Raw genomic sequence first — 22619 nt, forward strand, 5'->3', positions numbered from 1 at the left:
TTTGTGTTCCGGCTGAAAACGGATGTTGGCTGTAAAGCTGCAATGGGGGTCTCTCATTGTGACAAGTTGGTCCTGACATGGTGCATGTAACTTTAGGGGCCTTATGTTTTTGGTAAATTTCTAAATCAGGAGCTTTGACACATTAGTCTAGGATGAAGATCATGAAAGCAATGTGAAATAAATAAGATGAACAGAAACCAGAATTGTTTACTTTAATTATCATGACTCAAATGTTCAGCTTTGTAAAACGGGAACATTGTACTCAAGTTACATTAAAGTACTGGTTACAGTTAATGATGCAGCCATGTTTGTTTTATCATCAACACCTCACATTTACTTATGTTACCACATACACATTGATATACTTAAATGTACTAATACCACACTGTAAAACAGTTTAAGTACTTATGCCACAGAGGAGAAATACTTATTCAGGTTAAGTACAAATACCACACGAAAGCTACTGTTATCATAATCATAGTCATACACAGTAAAAATACTCTATTACAGTAAAAGTAGTAATACCAAAGTAAATACAGTATATTGATACAGTGAAAGTACCTCAACATTGTGCTTCAGTACAGTACTCAAATAGATCCACTCAAAGTTGAAGATGACCGAAGAATTTTGAGGGAGCCTATGTGTACACGTGTTTGTGTATGTTAGTGTATGTTGGTGTATGTGAGTATGTTTGTGTAAGCGTGTTTGTGTATGTATGTGTACGTGTGCATTTGTGTACTTGTGTTTGTGTATGTATGTTTGTGTAAGTGTGTTTATGTATGTATGTTTATGAGTGTATGTTTGTGTACTTGTGTTTGTGTATGTATGTTTGTGTACGTGTGTTTATGTATGTATGTTTATGAGTGTATGTTTGTGTATGTGTGTGTTTGTGTACTTGTGTTTGTGTGCGTGCGTTTGTGTGTATGTGCGTTTGTGTATGTGTTTGTGTATGTATGTGTGTGTGTCTGTATGTGTGTTTGTGTACATGTGTTTGTGTGTGTTTGTGTACGTGTGTTTGTGTACGTGTGTGTCATTGCTGCTGTTTTCGGTCACAGAGACCTCCGGGTGTTGACACACTGAAGTTACCCAACAAACCTCCAGAGGAGTCAGCTGTTCTCGGCTGTTCTGTTAACCATCCCAGTCCAGAGTCTCGTCCTTCAGTCCATCAAGAAGAGAAACTCTCTTCTACACTCTGCTACAGTAAACACTACATCACTGACAGACGTGGGGCCACACTGCGTTTGTATTCTGTGTCTGTTTTCTGTATGGAGGGTTTTGGCACTAAATACTGTATTTTATTGACTTTGACACTCAAATAAAATGGCAAAGTGAAAGTTTTGAGAGTTTCTTTGGGACACAAACCATTCTGAAGAAAAATGTTCTTCTTAAACCCCACTTTCACAAAGATTCTGTCATTCACCAATGTTTTCTTATGTGGGATTTGTTCTTAAGTAAAAACAAATCTTATTAACATTTTAAAGCATATTGTGCATATTTGAGTGGTGACGTGTGTACAAAATACAGTAATATTCTGAAAAAAAAGATTATATAAGATTCAAGCCATAAATTTACATGTGCATGTTTTGAATTGCATCTTAAGCATGTTAATACATATTGACTTATATATTTTTTTTTAATATTTACATGCTGTCTGATAGCATATTTTATTGTATTGTATAGTTTATTGTATTTATTGTATTGTATTGTATTGATCACCAGAGCAGTTGATCCAATCAGAGCAGCAGTGAACTCTGATATAAAGTCCTCGTCGTCTGCCAACCTCCAGTCTGACAGACTCACAGACAGACATGTGGAGGCTGCTGTTGGTGCTGCTGCTTTGGACATGGACAAGCTCAGCGCTGGTCAGGTAAGAAAGAACCATTAATATCAGCGTGCACATACAGGAAGAGTCTTTGCTTTAGGGCCCGAAACAAGACCATTACAAAGGAAAAGATTGATGGCATTTTCCTATGAAGGTCCAAAAAAGTGTCTTTATACCAACAATTTTGAGCTTTCACTCATAATTCAATTTTATTGCCATTTCAAGTTTCAATCCATTTAGTTCTGCATCGGTTGCGGAGGGTCTCGTGTTTTTCAGGAATTTGTTCTGAGGTCTTGATCCAGGATGAATTCACGATGGACCAGGTGTCTGTAAAGATGTGGGACCAACTTTCTTATTTATGTTCCTGCGACTAAGCACCAGAAAGCCAAGAGCATACTGGGTAGTGGAGTAGCCTTAGGTCCTAGCTGGGTTAGCTTAGCTTCCATCTGAGCTATCGTGCTTGGGCGGTCCTATGGAAATACAGTAGGAGTAGAACATTCAAATCATCTTGTGCCATTGACAACATCAACGTGAAAACGTGAAGCCATCATACGTCGTTTTTACAGTTAAGTTTATATACAGAGTAAACAAACCACATATAACATGTTAATCAGTGAGCTGATTTGAGTCTTTATGCTAAGCTAAGCTAATTGTTATCTTCTCACCTAAGGCTTGGCAATGAATGTGCGCTTTTCTGAAAATGTTGAACCAGTCCTTTAAGAAATGAAACCTGTGGGACACTAAAAGTTCAACCTACAATCCTAAATATTTGCTCCCCAGGGTCCCTCTGAAGCGGGTGCGTTCCATTCGTTCCCAGCTGCGAGCCGATGGCCTTCTGCAGGAGTTTCTGACGGATCACCGCCCTGACATGTTCAACCGGCGCTACGCTCAGTGTTTCCCGCCCGGCACGCCGTCACTGCGGCTCGGCCGCTCCAGCGAGAAGATCTACAACTTCATGGATGTAAGAACAAACTGTCTCAACATTACTGATTTGCTCCTGAGCAAGGCACCTAAACCGACTGCAATGCCAAAATCCCAGAATCCTCAAGGAATATTTGTTTTTCATCAACATGCATTTAAAAAATGTGCAGAATCTAGGGATCTATTTGTGTGATTGTGAAGAGAACATACAAAAAATACAGAATAGCATCTCAGAATTGTTATTATATTATAACGTAATGTTTAAAAAAATTGTGCTTTTAATCTTAAAACCAGAAGTTTACAGTTTTATGTGATGGCATTCATATAATTCTTCAAATTAAATTGAAAGCATTCATCTTTATTTGTTATGATATCACTTACCTTAATATTTAATTATTGTTTTGTGGGGATTTTCTCGCCATAAAGTATGTTTGACAGCACTGCCAATGAGTCAACAATACTGCCTGTTATTATTATTTTTTATATATTATACATTCATTAGATTATGTAGTAATATATTAGTAATATATTATAAGGGGGGGCAATGTTAAAGGTGCTTAATATGAGATTGGGCATTCACCAACATGGTGACGGCTGAGCTGACAGCTAGCAGCTAAAGGTGCTAGCAGTGCACTGCCGTCACCACCTTGGCTTTTTAGCAACTAGAAGAAAAAACGAGAAGGAGGAGCTAAGTACAACCGAATGCTGAATAAGACGAAGACACGGACAACTCCCAGACAGGATAACACTGTGGTAGTGACCTGTCAATCACAAGGTAGCCCCGCCCTAAAGTATACCCTGTTTTAAGGTCTGAACATCATGCTGGATTCAAGAAGACTTGAAACTAGAGATTTAGAACATAAACAACGTTTACTAAGATAATAAATCAAGAGAGAAGTAGGCTCATTTCCTCATAGAATTCTATACAACCAGAGAGGAGTCGCCCCCCAATGGTCATTAGAAAGGAAGCAGGTTTCAGACACTAAAGCTTCACTTTTTAGATTCAGGAGGTTGCAGCCGGCCACTAATATGCACTTAAAGGTACCTGATAAACAAAGCAGAGAGACGCTCAGATAGCAACACACACAGCGGTGAGTGACTTCATTCTCTGCTCAGGTGGACTTTACTACACTATATCTTTAGATTACAATATATTAATGCTCTACATGCTCTGAATTTAGCGTAACCATAGAGCTTTTTGCTTTTTATTACAGTTTTTCTCGATCGTTTACACACATTTTCTGAAAGCATGCCTCATACTCTCAGAACTCTACACACAAATCAAAAAACACACACACACAATGGGCAAAACCCCTCAATTCTCCTGCAAAATTAAACTTTACATTCAAAACAATGTTATTTCTTCTCAAAATGGTATTTTGTTGTCAAATGACACACACAAACCATCATATGAATAGACATTTATAAGAACCAGTTGAACACTGATGTGCTCAATGTAAAACACGATGAACACTTCTTCTCCATTTACCATAATGACTTAGGCCTTTTTTTGTTCAGTGTTACACTCATACATACATAAATGTGTTGTAAAATATTTTAGAATATTGTTTTTATATATTTTATTTTTCCCACAAGAATACTGTAATGTATACAGTTTTCATCCAAACCAACACAAAGTTGCATATACAGTGGTCTACATACAAAACCAGAAGAATTTACTGTATACAGTTACAAAAAAAACAAAAATAAAACAACAACTATCCCGCATCCTCTCTTCTGTTTCGGCCACAGCACCTCATCCACATCACAGGCAATGCAAGCGATGGCCGAGCAGCGGGGGAAATATCGCCTAGCATGGCAAATCCATGCTAGGCTCCTCCTCGTACTCTCACTCCTCTGGCTCTGCCTCTGTTGCCAATGTTGGCATCCATTGCTCCAAAACAGAAGAGCTCACCTGTTGCACTTTTATGCTAATGCTCTGATTGGAAATTGTAAAACTGTGTTGCAGGTGTTTTCCCATGTGATGAGTCAGTGTGCATAGTAGGGAAATTAACTTTAGAATTTTGAATGGCAGTGTCTTCCTTGTGAAAACAAGATATTTTCTTCATGAAAATTGTGCCAAATGCAGAGAATTGTGTGTAGTGTTTTGAAAAAAGTGTGTTTTAAAACTGCAATTTGAGTGTAAAGCAGGAATTGTGCTTGCAGTTTAGCAGAGCTAGTTCAGGGTGTTGGTGCATGAGTTACATGTTGTGGTCATTGTGTCTCAAGTACCAGTATTTGTGTGTAAACAATTGAGAAAAACTGTAACTCATGTGAAACCAGCACCATTCTACCACATGCTGTTGTTTGTTTGGTATCGTATCCTGCTGCAGACTTCCATGTCTTGTCTGCTGTGTGTCAGGCTCAGTTTTATGGTGAAATCTCGTTGGGGACTCCAGAGCAGAACTTCTCTGTGGTTTTTGACACCGGCTCATCAGACCTCTGGGTGCCGTCAAGCTACTGCGTCAGCCAAGCCTGCGGTACTACACAACGCTACACACTAGTCACACGACAACATTACACGACACAACACCACTGTTTGCTTTGGGTCAGGACAGCATGACAGCATGGATAGAGTGTTCCTGACTGTGATAAGAAGTTCAAGGTCTCTGTGTGTGTGTGTGTGTGTGTGTCTCCACAGCACTGCACAGGCGTTTCAGGGCGTTTGAGTCCACTTCGTTCCATCATGATGGTCGGATGTTTGGGATTCACTACGGATCAGGACACCTGTTGGGAACCATGGCCAGAGAAACACTGAAGGTTCAGTTTATTCTCCATATGAAAATATGTTCATGTTACAATAACAAGAAAAAAAAGGTCGTCAGCATGATTGCATGATTTCAGTATGGGGCATTCAGGAAAAGAAGGTTTGAAATACTTGAATCGGATGTGAAAGTAAAAAGCCCTCAGTAGAACCTTAACAAAGCTCCTTCATTGACATTCAGTACGTTTGTGAAAACAAGAAGTAATTTATTTCTAAACAGCATGTTTCACTTAACCGTAACATCCAAGACTAGATTCTGGTCTTGCCTGTGTTGCATGTCAAAATTGTCCATCTGCCTCTTCACTACCAACTGTCAAAAAAATAAATGAGATACAGCATAATATGTGTTGAACACAGTAAAAGTACTTGTCTCAAATTTCCAGAAAAAAATATTGATTCTGCCGTCAGAAATATAAAAATACCCAAATAGGAAATTGCTCCTATTGCACACAGTTGCATCAGTCATCTAAATCCTGACCTTTCTTGCTTCCTTGATGCAAAGTCAAGCTATTCTGTGACGTTGAGACCAAAAATGATATCACAGTATGATGAATGAATTGTGGTTTATTTGGTAGCATTTCATAGTGTGACTGCTTTCACTAACTGTATTAGTTCTGTACAATGGTATCTAAGTGCTGTTTGATAGATTCGTGTTGTTAGGAATGAACACACCGCAATCTTGGGAAAACATAGCACACACACCGTGTCTTTCAGCTAAAATAAAGGCAAGGCAAGGCAACTTTATTTGTATAGCACATTTCATACACAAGGCAGACTCAAAGTGCTTCACATCATAAAACAAAGTGAGAAGAAAAAAAGAAAAAAAAAATAGAAGAATTAAAAGAAAATAATAAAAATTTTAAAAATGCATTACAGAAAGAAAATATAATAAAAACATATTTGCAATAATTAAAAACAGTGCAGACATTAAAAGATTTAGCAGAAAGCTATGGTGAACATAAAAGTTTTCAGTCTAGTTTTAAAAGTGGTCAGAGTTGGGGCAAGTCTTACATCTTCAGGAAGTTTATTCCAGCCATTTGTTGCATAGTGACTAAATGATGCTCTCCCGTGATTGTTGTTTACTCTGGGAATCACTAACAGATTGGTCTCAGAAGATCTTAGTGGTCTAGAAGGCTTATGTAGTGGGAGCATATCAGTGATATACTTCGGTCCTAGACCATGTAGTGATTTATATGTGAGCAGGAGGATTTTTAAATCAATCCTCTGACATACAGGGAGCCAATGTAAGGATTTAAGAATTGGTGTAATGTGCTCACATTTTTTGGTCTTTGTAAGAACTCTAGCAGCAGCGTTCTGAACAAGCTGTAGCTGCCTGACAGTTTTTTTCGGAAGACCTGCAAGGAGACCATTACAGTAGTCTAGCCTACTAGTAATAAAGGCATGTACAAGTTTTTCTAAGTCTTGAGCTGACATGAGCCCTCTAAGTCTTGCTACATTTTTTAGGTGATAGTAGGCTGATTTTGTTACTGATTTAACGTGACTGTCGAAATGTAAATCAGAATCCATAATAACCCCAAGATTTCTGGCTTTGTTTGAGGTTTTCAGGGACAGAGTGAAGGTGTTGAATTACTTTAAACCTTTCTTTTTTAGCACCAAAAACAATTATCTCAGTTTTGTCCTCATTTAGTTGTAGGAAGTTTTGGCACATCCAGTCTTTGACTTGCTCAATGCACTGGCACAGAAGATCTATGGGGCGATAGTCGTTTGGTGATAGTGCTACATAGATTTGGGTGTCATCGGCATAGCAATGGTGGTCAATGTTATTATTTTGCATGATTTGTCCTAGTGGGAGCATGTAGATGTTGAATAAAGTTGGCCCCAAGATTGAACCTTGGGGGACTCCACACGTTACATTGGTAGGTTCTGATACAAAGTCGCCAATGGAAACAAAATAGTTCCTATCTTGTAGATATGACTTGAACCAGTTTAAGACTGTGCCTGAGAGCCCCACCCAGTTTTCCAACCTGTCCAAGAGTATTGAGTGGTCGACAGTGTCAAATGCAGCACTGAGGTCTAATAGCATTAATATTGAAGTTTTGCCAGAGTCTGTGTTAAGACGGATGTCATTTACAACTTTAATAAGGGCCGTCTCGGTGCTATGAAAAGGTCGAAATCCTGACTGGAAGTTGTTGTGGCAGCCAGTTGAAGCCAGGAAGTGATTTAGTTGTTGGAGGACAACTTTCTCAATTATTTTACTTATGAAGGGTAGATTTGAAATTGGTCTGTAGTTGTTGATAATAGAGGCATCTAGGCTCCGCTTTTTTAGAAGAGGTTTAATGACTGCAGTTTTGAAGGCCTTTGGGAAATTGCCTGATTGAATGGAGTTATTAACTATTTGCAATACGTCTATTGATAGGCAGTCAAAAACATTCTTAAAAAAGTTGGTAGGTAAAGCATCAAGGCAGCAGGTGGATGATTTTAGATTTGTCACCGTTTCCACTAGAGTTTTAGAGTCTATGGCATTAAAGCTTGCCATCATTGCTGTGTTACTTTTGCCTGAACAGGGTGGTGATCCAACTTTTTTGTTTGAGATATTGATGGCGCGTCTGATGCCTTCAATTTTATTAGTATAAAAGAATGCAAACTCATTGCATTTCTGCGTGGAATGGAGTTTAGCTGGTATTTGTGTTGGGGGGTTGGTCAGTCTGTCAACAGTTGCAAATAGGGTTTTCGCCTTATTAGTGTTGTTGTTTATGATATTGGAGAAGTATGTTTCTCTCGCACTTTTTAAGACTAAATTGTAGGCCCGGAGGCTCTCTTTATAGATGTCATGGTGAATATGAAGTTTAGTACTCCGCCAGATTCGTTCAGCCTTCCTGCACTCTCTTCTCTGGGCTGTCACAACAGCAGCTTTTCTCCAGGGTGCCTTTTGCTTACCAGAAATTGTTTTAACCGTAGCAGGTGCAATGACATCTATGACATTCAGAATTTTGGAATTAAAGATGTTTACAAGATCATCAGCATGACATGGGTTTAGAGGTGGTAACGAGGAAATGGCATTTTTAAAGAGTACATTGGCATGTTCATTGATGTACCGCTTTTTGACCTTATTTGATTCTGTTTGTGTGTCAGGAATGAAAGAAATATTAAAGAAAACACAGAAGTGATCAGACAATGAAGGATCAGTCACAAAAACATCAGAAACATGGAGACCTTTTGTGATAATCAGGTCCAGGGTGTGTCCCTTACAATGAGTAGCCTCTTTCACATGTTGAGAAAGGTCAAATGTGTCTAGAATATTAAAAAGTTCTTTTGCACCCTTGTCATTCAAATCATCAATATGAAAATTAAAGTCACCAGTTATAACTAGGCAGTCAAAATCAGTGGAGATGCTAGACAATAATTCAGTAAAATCATCGAAAAAATTTGACGAATATTTAGGTGGCCTGTAAATAATTAACAGGAGAACTCTGGGAGAGCATTTCAACACAGCACAAAGATATTCGAATGATGGAAAAACACCAAGGGACATCTGTTTCCCCTGAAATGTATTTTTAAATATAGCAGCAACCCCTCCACCTCTTTTCCCAGATCTACAAACATCAATAAAATTATAGTTGGGGGGTGCTGTCTCGATCAGAATGCTTGCACTGTTATTTTGTTCTAGCCATGTTTCAGTTAAAAACATAAAATCAAGTTTAGAAGTGGTAATAAAATCATTGACTAAAAATGATTTGTTATTAAGAGACCTTACATTTAGCAGACCCATCCTGATGGTGTTATTGACAGGCTTTGAGGTTGACTTTGATTTTGAGAGAACAGGAATGAGATTGTTTAGGTTAGCAGTGTGTTCAAGTTTCCCAATGTTTACTCTCTTAGTAGTCACAACAGGAATGCAGAAGGTGCCATGTTTTGATGTAGGCGACCTTGGGTCCAGCTGATAATGCGGTCTACTGCTGAACCCTTTTCTGTCTCAGTAATATTCAGGGCTGCTGTCAGGGTGGGGAGGGGGTGGCCAAAAGGGAAGAGGTGGCCATAAGGGAAGAGTCTTGGAGGTCTTGGATTTTAGTGACTTAGTTGCAGCTTTGAGAGAGGGGGTCTTGGATTTTGGTGACTTCGTTGCAGCTTTGGAAGAGGGGGTCTTGAGTTTTGGTGACTTAGTTGCAGCTTTGGAAGAGGGGGTCTTGGATTTTGGTGACTTTGTTGCAGCTTTGGAAGAGGGGGTCTTGAGTTTTGGTGACTTAGTTGCAGCCTTGGGAGAGGGGGTCTGAGTAGGGCGGGGGGTAGGTGGGGGTAGCTCCTGGAATTCCAAGGGGGAGGAGGGGAGAGAAAGGTTTATTGGAGGGAGGGAGAATGACGAAGACCTGGATTGGGATTTGGGAGGGGTGGGGGAGGGATCCACATTCAGTCCTCCTTCGACGTTGTTGATAATCTGAGAAGGGCGGGGGGTAGGTGGGGGTAGCTCTTGGAACTCCAAGGGGGAGGAGGGGAGAGAAAGGTTTATTGGAGGGAGGGAGAATGATGAAGACCTGGATGGAGATTTGGGGGGGGTGGGGGAGGGATCCACATTCAGTCCTCCTTCGACGTTTCTGATAATCTGTGTTTCGTCTTCCCTCTTTGTTGGTTCCTCTCGTCTCTTGTCCTTGGCGACAGATGGATGACGCAGGCAGTAAGACATGTTGGTGATGAATAGCTTTGCCCCTAGCTTATTTAGGCAAAGTCCGTTTGTCTTAAAAAGATGCCTGCGGTCCCAGAAAAAGCGGAAATTGTCAATAAAATGCATTGGGCGAGCAAGAGATGCAGTATAGAGCCATTTGTTGAGCCAGAACAGTCTACTGAATGTCTCAGCTCCTCTCCCGGTCGGGGGCAGAGGGCCACTGATGAAAACCTCAGCATTCACAGAGCTGACTGTTTCAAAGAGTTTGTTGAAGTCCTCTCTCAACTCTGTTGATTGTTGTTTTTCAATGTCATTAAATCCAATGTGCAGAATGATATTTTTCACAGTTGGGTGTGCAGCCACAATTTCCAGGATTCTTTTTTCCAAATCAGACACCGTATCCTTCGGAAAGCAGAGTACTTTGATGTTATTACTGCTTTTCATATCTTTTACAGAAAAGTCACCCACAATCAGATTTTCAGGCCCTGTCGTTAGCTTTCTCTGTGGCTTTAAGTTAGCAAGTCTTACCCTGCTGCGTGGTGGTGGGGGGTTATCCAGGCAGTCAGAGGGGGATCCATGGTCCTGCAGCAGTGGAGCAAACCTGTTCTTTAGTTGAACAGTTGTTTGCTGGGGAGGTTTCTTGGTAGCTCTCCTCTCCCCAGCTGTCCGCTGCTGTGTCCTACGAGGCAGTGGGGTTGAGGAGGCGCTGTGCCTGGATGGAGATGGTAACGCAGGCCAGCCGGTCAGATCACAGATATCGGGGCGCTGGGTCCTGCCAGATATCCGTTCTCCCATGTCACAGGGAAATGGTCTTCTCTTTGGCTTCGCACCAAGTGTGTTCCAGGGAGGATTATCGCTGGTAGATTTATTACCGTGTACAGGATCCTCCCGTTTCTTCATAGCTTCATTATTGCTACTTAGCTAGGTTCTAGCATGCTCCTGTCCACTGTTTTGAGTCAGTGCTAGAGTGGTGTTGTTCCCACAAAGTCCATTCACTTCTACATTTACTTCTAACCGATTCATTTTTGTTTCCAGCAGTAAAATCTTCTGTAGGAGTTTATGGTAATCTTCCGTAGAGAAGGGAGGCATCTTCTGCTAATTACCTTTAGCAGGCTCAGGCTTATCTTGTTTGGTAGGCCTCCTCGCGTAGCATTGAGGAAGTCGTAAAAATATTGAAAAATGCCCGTTTTATCTCAAAGAAAATATAATCCCACTGGTTTTGTAAATATCCAGGAGCTGCTGCTCTTTGTTTCTTATTGAGGAGAAGCAGATAGCAAAAAATAGCAGAAAATCGCAGGCAGGGGTGAGAGCAAAGAGGAAAAGCGTCTGCACTGTAGCAAAGCCGGAAGCATAAATAAAGGGCCATTCTGTTTTAGTAAGTCATCAGGGAAGAAGCAGCCAATTGTTCATGTAGTCCGGCAATGGCATATCTAGTCACATTATTAAGCATTTGAATATTAAAATGAATGAAATTAATTCTGTCCACATTTTTGTTTATAGTGTAGTATAGTAGAACAGGGATGACGCAAACCCTGCATTGATTTGATCTACCAATTTATATACATAAGGTACACCTCTGGGGACTCCAATTGCATCTATGTATGTCAGGGAGTTCTGATATAAGTTATATGAGCTACGTTTAAACTTGCAGGAATAGAGAGAGTCATGATAGGTTGTAGACTGCCATGAAGCTACTTCTGACTGAACCTAGTCTCCATAGTGGAGTCTTGGAGGGTTTTGTCTCTGGCAGGGGGTCATTTCAGTCAGTGAGGTTCCTAATCAGTCCGAACCTCAGTCAATGTCCTATCTGTAGGGTTTCAAGTCAGTGCACAGTGTGTCTTATGGATCCAGTTACTCAGTCTGTCATCAGACAACCAAACCTTTACACAATGTGATGTAGCCTCTGCTACATTGTACGGTCCCTTCCACCTGGGGGAGGACCAATTGAGCTTGTTGACTTTCCTTAGGATCCAGCTCCCGACCTCAACAGGAGATGTGTAGAGGTCCTGTTCTTTGCTGAGTATTTCCGTGACCTGTTGAGAGATTCTTATCACAGTGGTATTCAGTTGTTTAACATTCTCACTCAGATCTTCATACTGTAATAATACATGTCTGTTGGTGCAGTAGTAAATGGACGGGGCATTTTCCTTCCTGTCAAACCCTCATGTAGGCTGACGTTCATTGTCACATTTGGAGTGGATCTCAGGTTAAATAGCATTATAGGGAGAGCTTCGATCCAGGTTAGCTTTGTGTCTGCGCAGACTTTAGCCAATCCTTCTTTGATTAACCCTTTCTAGTCCCTGAGATGCTGGATGGAATGAACTGGTCCTAGTCCTACCTTGAGTGAAACCTTTAGATTAAACTGATTATAGATTTCACATGACTGCACAAAATATTTAGTGATGTCTTTAAGGTGGGGTTGCCACCAATGCTGAGAAGTGAGAGCTGTTACTTTTGAGCTTGCACAGTGCCTCTACTGTGGGTTTCTTGTTTTATCACTTGATGTCCTCTACACTCGACTATGGCTCCTTGTTGTGGCTCTAATAATGCATAGTAAAGGTTGAATAGTTGGTTCAAATGTTTTAACAGGGTTGCCAGATAAGGTCACAAAACCTTTCCTTCTCCAGTGATACATGTCATGTAACGCGCTTGTCTTGGTATATTGTCCAATTTCAATTCAATTCAATTTTATTTATATTGTCATATCACAACAGAAGTCATCTCAGGACACTTAACACATTGAGCAGGACTAGAATACAATATTAACACTTTTCTGTCTGTTGTACTCCTACTTTTGAAAAAGAACGGTTTTTACAATGCCGTTCTTTTCATTAACATCCAGATGAAATGGTTCACAATAGTTGGGAGTGTATAGGCTGCATGCTGTAGATCATGCTGTAAAGTCTATCAGTGCTTTTTCCGTTGTTGCTGTCCATTGCAGAGGGGAGTTGTAGTTTGTCTCATAGGAGATGAGCTCTTAGTTGTGTGTGTGTTTCAGTCTTATCTTTTGCTCAGGTTGCTGTGTGTCTCTGGAGGAGTCAAGGTCTTAACTGGCCTTTGATGTATCGTTAGCACAGAGGACAGTAATTGTATGGATAATTTAATATCTCCCAGAAAACATTGGCCATCTGCCAAAAAACTTTTCTGCCCTTTTCTCTTCATCTTTTGGAACTTTCTTCTGCCATCTTACTATTGTTTCAGCAAGAGAGCCAGATCTGCAATCCTTCCACTTATCCACAAGTTTCTGCAACATTTTAAACACTATTACACGTGTTATTCAGAGAGGGTGAATGGCACAGTGCCCAAGTGAGGACCTGATCAAGAAGCTTCTACACAGCAGTCTATTACTCTGTGCGCTTGATCGTTGAGGGTTTTCCCAGTCTATTCACTCATTTTAATTCACCAACTTCTGAAACATCCCAACTAAAATATCCCCTTCTAGCTATTTCAATCCCCCGTACACACAACTACTTGAGGTCTGTGTGACTGCAGGAATTTTAAAGCAGTCTGTACTGTCCAATACACTGACCCATGCACAGTGAAAATATCAATCCATCAAGTACATGAAACATAACAAACCCCCATGTGTCCCTGTGTACAGCTAGCGTCAGCTGGCTGGTTACATTGTGTTGGTGCGGAGCCGCGCTTCCAAATCATTTATCCTCACCTTCAAAGCAAAAAGTGAACTACATTTATTACATGTACGCTTATCAGTAAAGGAGGCAGAGAAGTAGCTCAACATTAGACACACTGGGCAGGAGAGAACAGAAGGAGGAGAGGGAAAGAGAGAAGCCATGGTAGCTGCTGGGCTAGCGCTAAAGTAGCTAGCAGAGATAGCGTGTAAACAACCGCAAATTTAGCGAGAAGGCAACTTCAAAAATGAGAGATGTGTCTGCTAAAGCAGGGATAGCATGTGTTTAAGCTTAAACTTAGTGGTAGTTAGCCGCTGAACAGGGAAATTACATTAAATTAACAAAGTTAGGCTAGAGAGAAAAACACAGCCTGCAGTGAGTATCACGGAGAAACAGGAAATGACGCAAGGCGCTTACCGTCAGAGAAGTAGGCTGTATTTGAAACCGCATACTACCGTACTGCCTACTACATACTGCATTAGTATATACTGTATACTGCGTACTGAATGTGGGATTCAGTATGCTACTTCAGTAGACAGACGCCATTCACACCGCAGTATGCAGTATGCAAGTTTCCCAGAATGCATTTCGTGGCGACTGGCAGCGGTAGTTGTAAAACAGGCGCAAAGCTGTTTTATTTCCCGCTGTAGCGCTGTTATTATGTCACTTTATTAAATTTTTATATTTTTTCATGCGAGAAAGTAACCGTTTAGATCCCCAATGTGCGGTTAGTTTACCCAAATGACAGCTGTTTAGTAATTTGCCTCGATGTTTTCGGAGAAGTGAAGCTCCGGAAGGAGCGGGTCGTGTCAGAGGCAGCTGCCCGTCTCCAGAGGTGTTCCGCCGGCCAACATGCGTCGTCGTCCCGGGGGAGACAGCAAGCCAGTTATCTTAACCGCTGTTTGTAGTGGACAGTATACAGTATATAGCGCTGTCTCGGGAGCTCTGCATGTACAGAAATCACCAAATATTAATAAAAAAAAGTTTGAATTAACAGCCTGGATTTCTATTGTACCTATATAGCTTTCGTCACAATAATCAAGTAGCCTATGCACTGTACTTATGTAAACAAATATAACTAATATAATACTGCTCCGGCGTTTTTTTTTTGTTTGTTTTTTCGTCCCAGCTCCGGCGTTTGTATTCCCCTGGAAACGCTCTCTTGCTCCGTCATTACTCGATTTGCAGGCTCCAGCGCATTGCATTGGGAAACAGTAGGCAGAGTAGACTGGTCGGATGTGTTGGGGTTGTAGCAGGAGCAGATTTGGTTATCAACAGTTAACTATCAATATCAATATGATTATCGGTATTAATAATTATATTTAATATATTATCATGATATAATCATGAATAAACGGGGCACCACCCTGGGATCAGGGAAAAGATAACCTAAAACTGTATTCAGTCTCAATATAAAGGTTTTATACTCACATGCCAATCATCGTGATCATTGGCATAGGAGTACAAAACCAATCGAACAATTAAAAAGGCGTGAAATTCAAGCACTAGCCTTCACAACCTGCTGTTATCCAGTGACATATACACAACAAGCACAAGAGACCGCTAGTTATAATATAATAAGATTTATTAAAATCAGTAATAATGATCACAATCAATAACACTGCAATTAACAAAGCCTTATTACCTAACTACCTAACACACAAAGCTAAGCTTAAACAAAGGGAGATACACACGTGGAGTGTGTGTGTGCGTATGTGTGCGTGTGTGCGCGTGCGTGTCGAGAGAGAGAGAGAGAGAGAGGGAGAGATGGCTATGGGCGGCCACCAGATGGAGCTATTCCTCGCAGCGTTCAGGGGTGGAGCCACTGAGGTTCGATGGGGTAGCGAGAGAGAGAGAGAGGTGGAGCTATTCCTCGTAGCGGTCAGGGGTGGAGCCACTGAGGTCCGATGGAGTAGCGAGAGAGAGAGAGATAGCCGTATGTAGCCACCAGATGTAGCTATGTCCCTAGCGTCCGCCGGGAACAGCTGGTTTAGGACACGTGTGTGCGGCGTGTATGTGTGTTAGCGGGACACAAACAAAGAGGGAGAAAATACGCGAGCGATATTCCGAGGCCCAGAAGCCGTGCCACTATCACACGGGCTCGCGTGAATGAACTGGCGTTTATTCCGCGAGACCGGTCTTTTAACTGATAGTAGAGGCTTTCTGAGCTCGCGAATATGGCGGAGGTTAGTCGAAAACACTGTTACAGAAATCAACCCAGCTGCGTGGGTACACGATCAGTATTCAAATACAGCAGCACATGAACCAACGGACTCGGCGGTCCGCGATCAGAACTTAAAACACATTCACAAGAATTACAAGCATATCCTACACTATCACTTGTGTCTCTGCCCAGACTGATAGCCTCTTACTGGTATCGTTGCGTAAGACGATGACGGCGTTCCGTAACGGCGGTAGTTTGTGAGTCCCCGGCGTCAGCGGGGGACGTGATGAGTCGGCTTCGTCCAGACGAGAGCGGAGCGGGTTTCCTCTCGTTGATCAAACTCAAATAAAGAAAACAGTTGGTGTTTCCTCCTTCCACGAGCGGCGATATAACCACGGCTTGGCGATTTAGTCAGCTTACTTCAGACAGCGTCTGGTAGCTGGAAGGCAGGAACCGGCTTGGTTCCTCTTGTTGCAGCGGTGCGCTGCAGGAGGGGGTCGCCTCCCGTTGCAACGTGGTGTTGCGCCGGTTGTAGGAAGAGACGCCAGAGTAGGAGTCAGAGTAAGAGTGAGTAAGAGAGCGTTCTCCAGGCGGCTTCGGTTTATAAAGCTCAGGCCGCTCCAGGGGACCCCCCGGGGTTCCCTGAAGATTGTCAGCCAATAGGGACCAATTGGGTGGCGTCGCATCTCTCACCTGGGTGAGATGTGAAACTAAAATGGCGGTGTAGTTTTTAATCCCCTTTGTCCCTTTGTCCTGTGTAGGCTTCTGTAGGCCGCATTGTGTAGTCCTTCTAGTGAGGTCCCAACAGATGCATACTGGAAATATTCTCCGAATCAGTACGACATCCGGGAACTTTTCGCATACTGCAGATTTTGCTTTTTTTTGCATACTGCATACTACATTTTGGCCAAATCACTACGTACTAGCAGTATAGTATGCGGTTTCGAATACAGCCGTAGACTTTTAGGCAGAAATCTTGGAGCAGACCAGGCCCTTAGGTTCCATCTCTCCACAGTAGTAGTAGTAGTAGTAGTATTGACAGTAGTAGAAATATTAACAGTAGTAGTAATATTCATAGTATCAGTCATAGTCAGGATAGTAGTCATCCATGGTGGCAGGTGCAGTCACGTTGAGATGATTCTATTTAAACAAAACAAAAAAACAGTCATCATCAGATGACAGCTGGTGGGGTCCCAGAATGCATTTCGGCCAATGCATTCTGCATCTTTACCTCTCCATATGGACTGTTGAGCTGCATTCGAACAAAGCCTGCTCTTACATGATTGGTTAATTCTACACTTCCAAAGCCAAACTTACAGCGCAGTACAAGAAAGTTAAAAGCTTAAGTCGAAGAAAGCTGAAGAAACATTTTGTAATCATATATCTTCTTTTCCAGGTTGGGGATCTCACTGCTCTTAACCAGGAGTTTGGGGAGTCGGTCTATGAGCCTGGAGCTGCATTTGTAATGGCGAAGTTTGACGGAGTTCTGGGGCTGGGTTACCCGTCCCTGGCCGAGATTCTTGGCAACCCTGTTTTCGACAACATGTTGGCACAGAAAACGGTGGAGGAGCCGATCTTCTCCTTCTACCTCAGCAGGTGCAACCTCATTTTTACAGACTTGCATGTGTGAAGCATTCACACTGGGAGCTTACCAGTACAACCACTTTAGGGGTTCATCGGTCAGGGGAGGCCACCGTTGTAAGGAACATTGCTTGTTGTTCCTACCTGTTCAGGTTTCATAATGTTGAACTTGCAACTTTTATGTCACACTTGCTTGTGGTTTTCCATACTGGAGTCCAAGGTCTTCCAAGATTCAATCATCAAGTCCAAGGATCCACAGGGGTTTAGGTGTTCATGGGGTTTTAGCAGAGGTTTGGAAGGGGTCTAGATTTTTAAAAATGATCCAATGAGTTTCAGATGATACAGGAAGTTTTCCTGTGTTTGGGGCGAATCCAAAGAGCTCCAGGGTTGTCCAGAGAGCTTTTGGTGTTTTGGGGGAAATACACAGAGAGACTGTTGAGACAACTGGAAACATCTCATGCTTTTGGGTTCCTATGGTTTTCCAAGGGTATGTATGCTTTTGGGTAGTCCAAATGTTTTAGTCCGATGGTTCCATTAGGAACCAGAGATTCAGATATTTCCCCCAGTCTTTTAGGGTTCCTGAGAACACTTGGTCGATCCATAGAAATCTAAGAAAGTTGCAGAGTTACCAAATATGTCACAGATGTCAGAGGGTACCAGGAGAGTCCAGATGAATACTCCTGCTTTTTGGTCTACGGCGACATGGTTGGGATGGATCCATCTCGGCGTGGCTGTGCCTGCTGCCATGGACTACTACTGTTGATACTATCTCTTTTGTTAATGCCACCACTACTGCTAATGCTACTATTACTAAACTACTACCAACGTCAAATGCCGTTGTAACCCAAGGGCCTGGGCTGCACGAGATTTCTGCCTAAAAGCCTATTAAGGCAGTTTTTTCTCTCCACTGTCGCTGTAACGCTTGGCCCTGGGTGATGTTGGGACTTTGAAATTGTATTGACTCTGGAAATCATGAGCGTATTCTAGTCCTGCTCAATGTATTAAGTGTCCTGAGATGACTTCTGTTGTGATATGACACTATAAATAAAATGTAATTGAATCCAAATGCCTCAGTGGTTGGAAAAGAAAATGTTGTCCATCAACAGAGAATAAACAAGAATTCATTGCACTTAATTGTTAACTTGAATGGTAATTGTATCTCTGCAGGAGAATTAACAGCAGAAACCCAGAAGGTGAACTGTTGCTAGGTGGAAAAGATGAGGCATTGTACAGCGGACCAATCAACTGGCTTCCTGTGACTGCTAAGGGCTACTGGCAGATCAAGATGGACAGGTATCCAACGTGTTTTGAATATTGTGGTTTTGAGTAATTCATTATTAATTCAATGTAACTGTAATCGTAATCCCAAATTTAAGTTCTGACCATGTAGTATGTTTTTTACATTTTGGTGGCACTTTTGGCTCTGGACTACATCCAACATTACAGGTGTGTGTGTGAGCAGAATTTTAGTCCTAATGATCAAAGAAAAACATGAATTTTTCACACCACTCATAAATGTTTTTAATTCTGATCTTTCAGTGTCATGGTGCAGGGTGTAAATTCATTCTGCCCTCGTGGTTGCCAGGCGATTGTCGATACTGGAACCTCCCTCATTGCCGGACCAACCAATGACATCCTCAGTCTACAGCAGCTGATTGGAGCGACGCCCACAAACATAGGAGAGGTTAAACCAAATTTAATTCCATGATCCAGGTCTTAGTGGACATTTGTGGAGAATATTTAAACAAAGAAAGATAGGTACTAATATACATACATATAATCTCATTTGACCTTTACGTTTGTGTGTGTGCCTCAGTTCCTTATCGACTGCAACAGGTTGTCCAGTTTGCCTCATGTGACCTTCGTCCTCGGAGGAACAGAGTACATGCTGACTTCAGAGCAATACGTTAGAAAGGTTTGTCCGTGTTTTGGTTCCTTTAGCTTGTCTTTCCAAATGGCTGACAGGCATTTTTTTTCTTATATCTCGAACCAGCCAGATGTTTTGTTAACGACAACCATCTGAGAAGCTGTTATAGTGAGGCGAAGTCCTGCCCCTTCCAGTGTTCCACATGGACCTTATTTAGAACTAAATGTGTATGGTAGTCAACGGCGAGAGACTAATAACTTTTGGATCCTGTTTAAATTGTACCATGAATTGCATTTATGATTTTTGTACATTTAAATGCTAATTTTGGAAGTTGACCTACACCACCGTGCAGCCCCAAATGACAAACATCATGGGCCCCAGTCGTGGCTCAGCGCACTTGCGCCGCGCCTGGACTTTGCAAGTTTCGTGCACGGTGCAGTCCGGCGCAGGCACTCCCCCTGTCACTCCTAACCCCGCAAGTGGGAAAGAGGGAGGAGAGAAGGCGTGGAGTGGGATTAACACAGCCGATTCAGATCTTCACTAATCAAATGAGCTCCTCTCCTCCCCTTTAATGCGCTGAGGCGAGGTGCAGTGCAAGTTTCGTCACTTGACAACCAGAGGTGGGTAGTAACGCGCTACATTTACTCCGTTACATTTACTTGAGTAACTTTTTGGAAAAATTGTACTTCTATGAGTAGTTTCAAAGCAGCATACTTTTTTACTTTTACTTAAGTAAATTTGTGAAGAAGGAGCGGTACTTTTACTCCGTTACATTGGGCTGATTCTGCTCGCTACTTTTTTTTTTTATCGATCCGTCTGCTGCATGGTCTGTTTTGTTTATGTGGGGACCAGAGCAATGATTTAAGGTCGGGACTTCCCAGAGGCTCTGTGACTATCACATGACTGCATCTCACCAATCAAATGTAGCCACTAGCGACGTCTAACTCCGTTTCACCAATCAGGCAGAGCCTAAGCCATCACATGACCGCACACACATTCCCCGCGGCAAACAGGCGGAAAAGAGCGCAGAAACAAAACTATGGAGACGGCATGCAATTCCGAAGAAGCCGAAGAGGAGGAGGCACAACACCCCTGGCCCCACATAAAAGAAATGTTCACACTCCAGGCAAAAAAAAAAAACAGCTACATTATGCGTTGTCATTTGTGTCTCCCGAAACAAGTGGAGTTATTTATTTATTATTGTTTATTATAAACTGTTTCAGTTGTCTAAGGGAATTCTCCGTGCATTATTTGACATTATTTGACCTGATTAATAAAGGAGGTTACTCGGCAGTTACTCTGTACTTGAGTAGTTTTTTCACCCATTACTTTTTACTCTTACTCAAGTAACACAGGGTGACAATACTTTTTACTTTTACTTGAGTCATATTATTCTAAAGTAACAGTACTCTTACTTGAGTACAATTTTTGGCTACTCTACCCACCTCTGTTGACAACCCAATGACAGAAGACAGCAGCAGCAGCGCCAGATGGCTGAGAGATGTGAACTTGTTAGTTTGCATCACAGTTTCAGCTGTGTTAATTCAGTCAGGCTGAGTTTCCGTTACGCGTGCCATCCGCCTTTGATCTGACGTCAGATGTGACGGGACAATCTATATAGATAAAAATTCACGTGTTGATTTAATTAGTTGCATTAAATAGTGTTTGTTGTGGTTATGTATTGCATTTAAATGTGCCTGGAACTGTGGAAACCTGCCTGTGAGGTCTTGGTGACGTGTGCGCACTGCGCGCCGGTGATTCAAACTGCCACTCTGCCAGCTGTAATTCGCCTTGCGCCGAGAGTAGACCAGGTTGGAGCTGGTGGGCTTTCGGCGCAGTCTCGGCACGGCTTTTTGGCACGAAACTTCCGCTGCGCCAAGCTGAATCTGTGACGCCTCCCCCTGCTGCGCCGCCACACCCATCTCGGCGCAGGCGATCCACCAAACTTCCAAACTGACCGTGCGCAAGGCTGCGCTGGTCGAAACTTGCATTGCGCCGGCTCTGCCACCCTGCGCCACCCTGCGCTGCACCACGAAACTAGGACCCTATATGTGTAATTCATGGTACAATTCAAATGTGACCAAACAATTTTTTCTATCTCACCATTGGCTATATACATAATTTCTCAAAATATGGTCCAACCGGAAGGGACGGGACATCGCCTCTCCATAGGATGGGGGATTGGATGAACCATCTGTTATTCAAACTCTTCTTGAAAAAATATCTATTCCATCCAGAAAAGCCTTCAGTATCGTTCTTTGCTCTTCTATCAATTAAGAAATATTGTCCAGTTGTGATATAATTGATGCTATTGCACACAGCCATAGCTGCCAGTAGCTGCTCACAGGCTTATTGAACCCTGACAAGATGGATTTTTGTGCGATATGTGATCCGACGATCTCATGACATCGCAAGAATGCAGCTGCCATGCAAGCTTAAAATTGTAAGCATGTAGGGTAGAAATCAAGGAGTTTTGTTTAGAAGGGGGGAATCAGAGGTGTGCAATGGTGGTCCAAGGGTACCACAAAGTTATTTTGTTTCTTAGGAGGTCCAGAGAGCTCTAGGGAGTTTTCAATAAGTTTTCAACCTCTATACTTACAACACAAAATTCTGTCTGGTTCAGTGTAATGCTGAGTAAATATAACTGCTTGTATAAGAATAAATGGGCCTATAGACTCTTGATATAAAGGGTTAGAGATTCAAGATTATTTGAGAGGTCCAGAGGATTGTAGTCAATATGGACCCATGCATTTCACATGTTTTTATGTCCTGTCTAACTGGACCTGAGAGCCTATATGAAGAATATTTTCATGGTTGACATGACAAACTTCAACATAAATATACAGTATGATACTGAAATGTCGTCTTCAAAATTCATGTGTCTGTCTGTCTATCTTCAGGAAATGCTTGGCGACAGGGAGTTGTGTTTCAGTGGTTTCCAGAGTGTGGACATTATTACCGCCGAAGGCCCCCTCTGGATTCTTGGAGATGTATTTCTGACAGAGTTCTACAGCATCTTCGACAGAGGACAGGACCGGGTCGGCTTTGCCTCTGCTCGGCACCCAGCCAAACTCTAAGCCAGCGGTTATCAATATTGACAACTGTATCATCAATAAATACAATTAAAAAGAGCATTTTGTTATTTTTGCACAGGAAACAATACAAATAGTGTTTATAAGGGAGCGTACCTATCTTCCCCCGGTCCTATGTTCCCTGCTTTGTATGACCCCTTTTTTTTAAAAACGGGTCC

The 22619-nt window shown here is 42.0% G+C and overlaps 1 protein-coding gene across 1 annotated transcript; it reads left to right on the plus strand.

Annotated features, from left to right (window-relative positions):
• The first annotated feature begins 1807 nt into the window (after positions 1–1807).
• Positions 1808–22461, plus strand: nots (nothepsin). The gene is made up of 9 exons (XM_084038531.1): positions 1808–1867; positions 2603–2783; positions 5106–5223; positions 5385–5503; positions 17318–17517; positions 18670–18795; positions 19042–19186; positions 19319–19417; positions 22270–22461. The coding sequence occupies exons 1-9, from the start codon at positions 1809–1811 to the stop codon at positions 22444–22446; spliced, it is 1224 nt and encodes a 407-aa protein (XP_083894657.1). The 5' UTR covers position 1808; the 3' UTR covers positions 22447–22461.
• The last annotated feature ends 158 nt before the right edge of the window (positions 22462–22619 follow it).

This window comes from Eutrigla gurnardus (assembly GCF_963514095.1).
Source record: "Eutrigla gurnardus genome assembly, chromosome: 21".
Lineage (NCBI taxonomy): Eukaryota > Metazoa > Chordata > Actinopteri > Perciformes > Triglidae > Eutrigla > Eutrigla gurnardus.

Excerpts from the sequence above, each read along its gene's own strand:
- nots (XM_084038531.1), top strand. The coding sequence starts at position 1,809 with ATGTGGAGGCTGCTGTTGGTGCTGCTGCTTTGGACATGGACAAGCTCA. Across the intron at positions 2,784-5,105 it reads AGATCTACAACTTCATGGAT|GCTCAGTTTTATGGTGAAAT; the intron begins GTAAGAACAAAC and ends GCTGTGTGTCAG. Across the intron at positions 5,504-17,317 it reads TGGCCAGAGAAACACTGAAG|GTTGGGGATCTCACTGCTCT; the intron begins GTTCAGTTTATT and ends CTTCTTTTCCAG.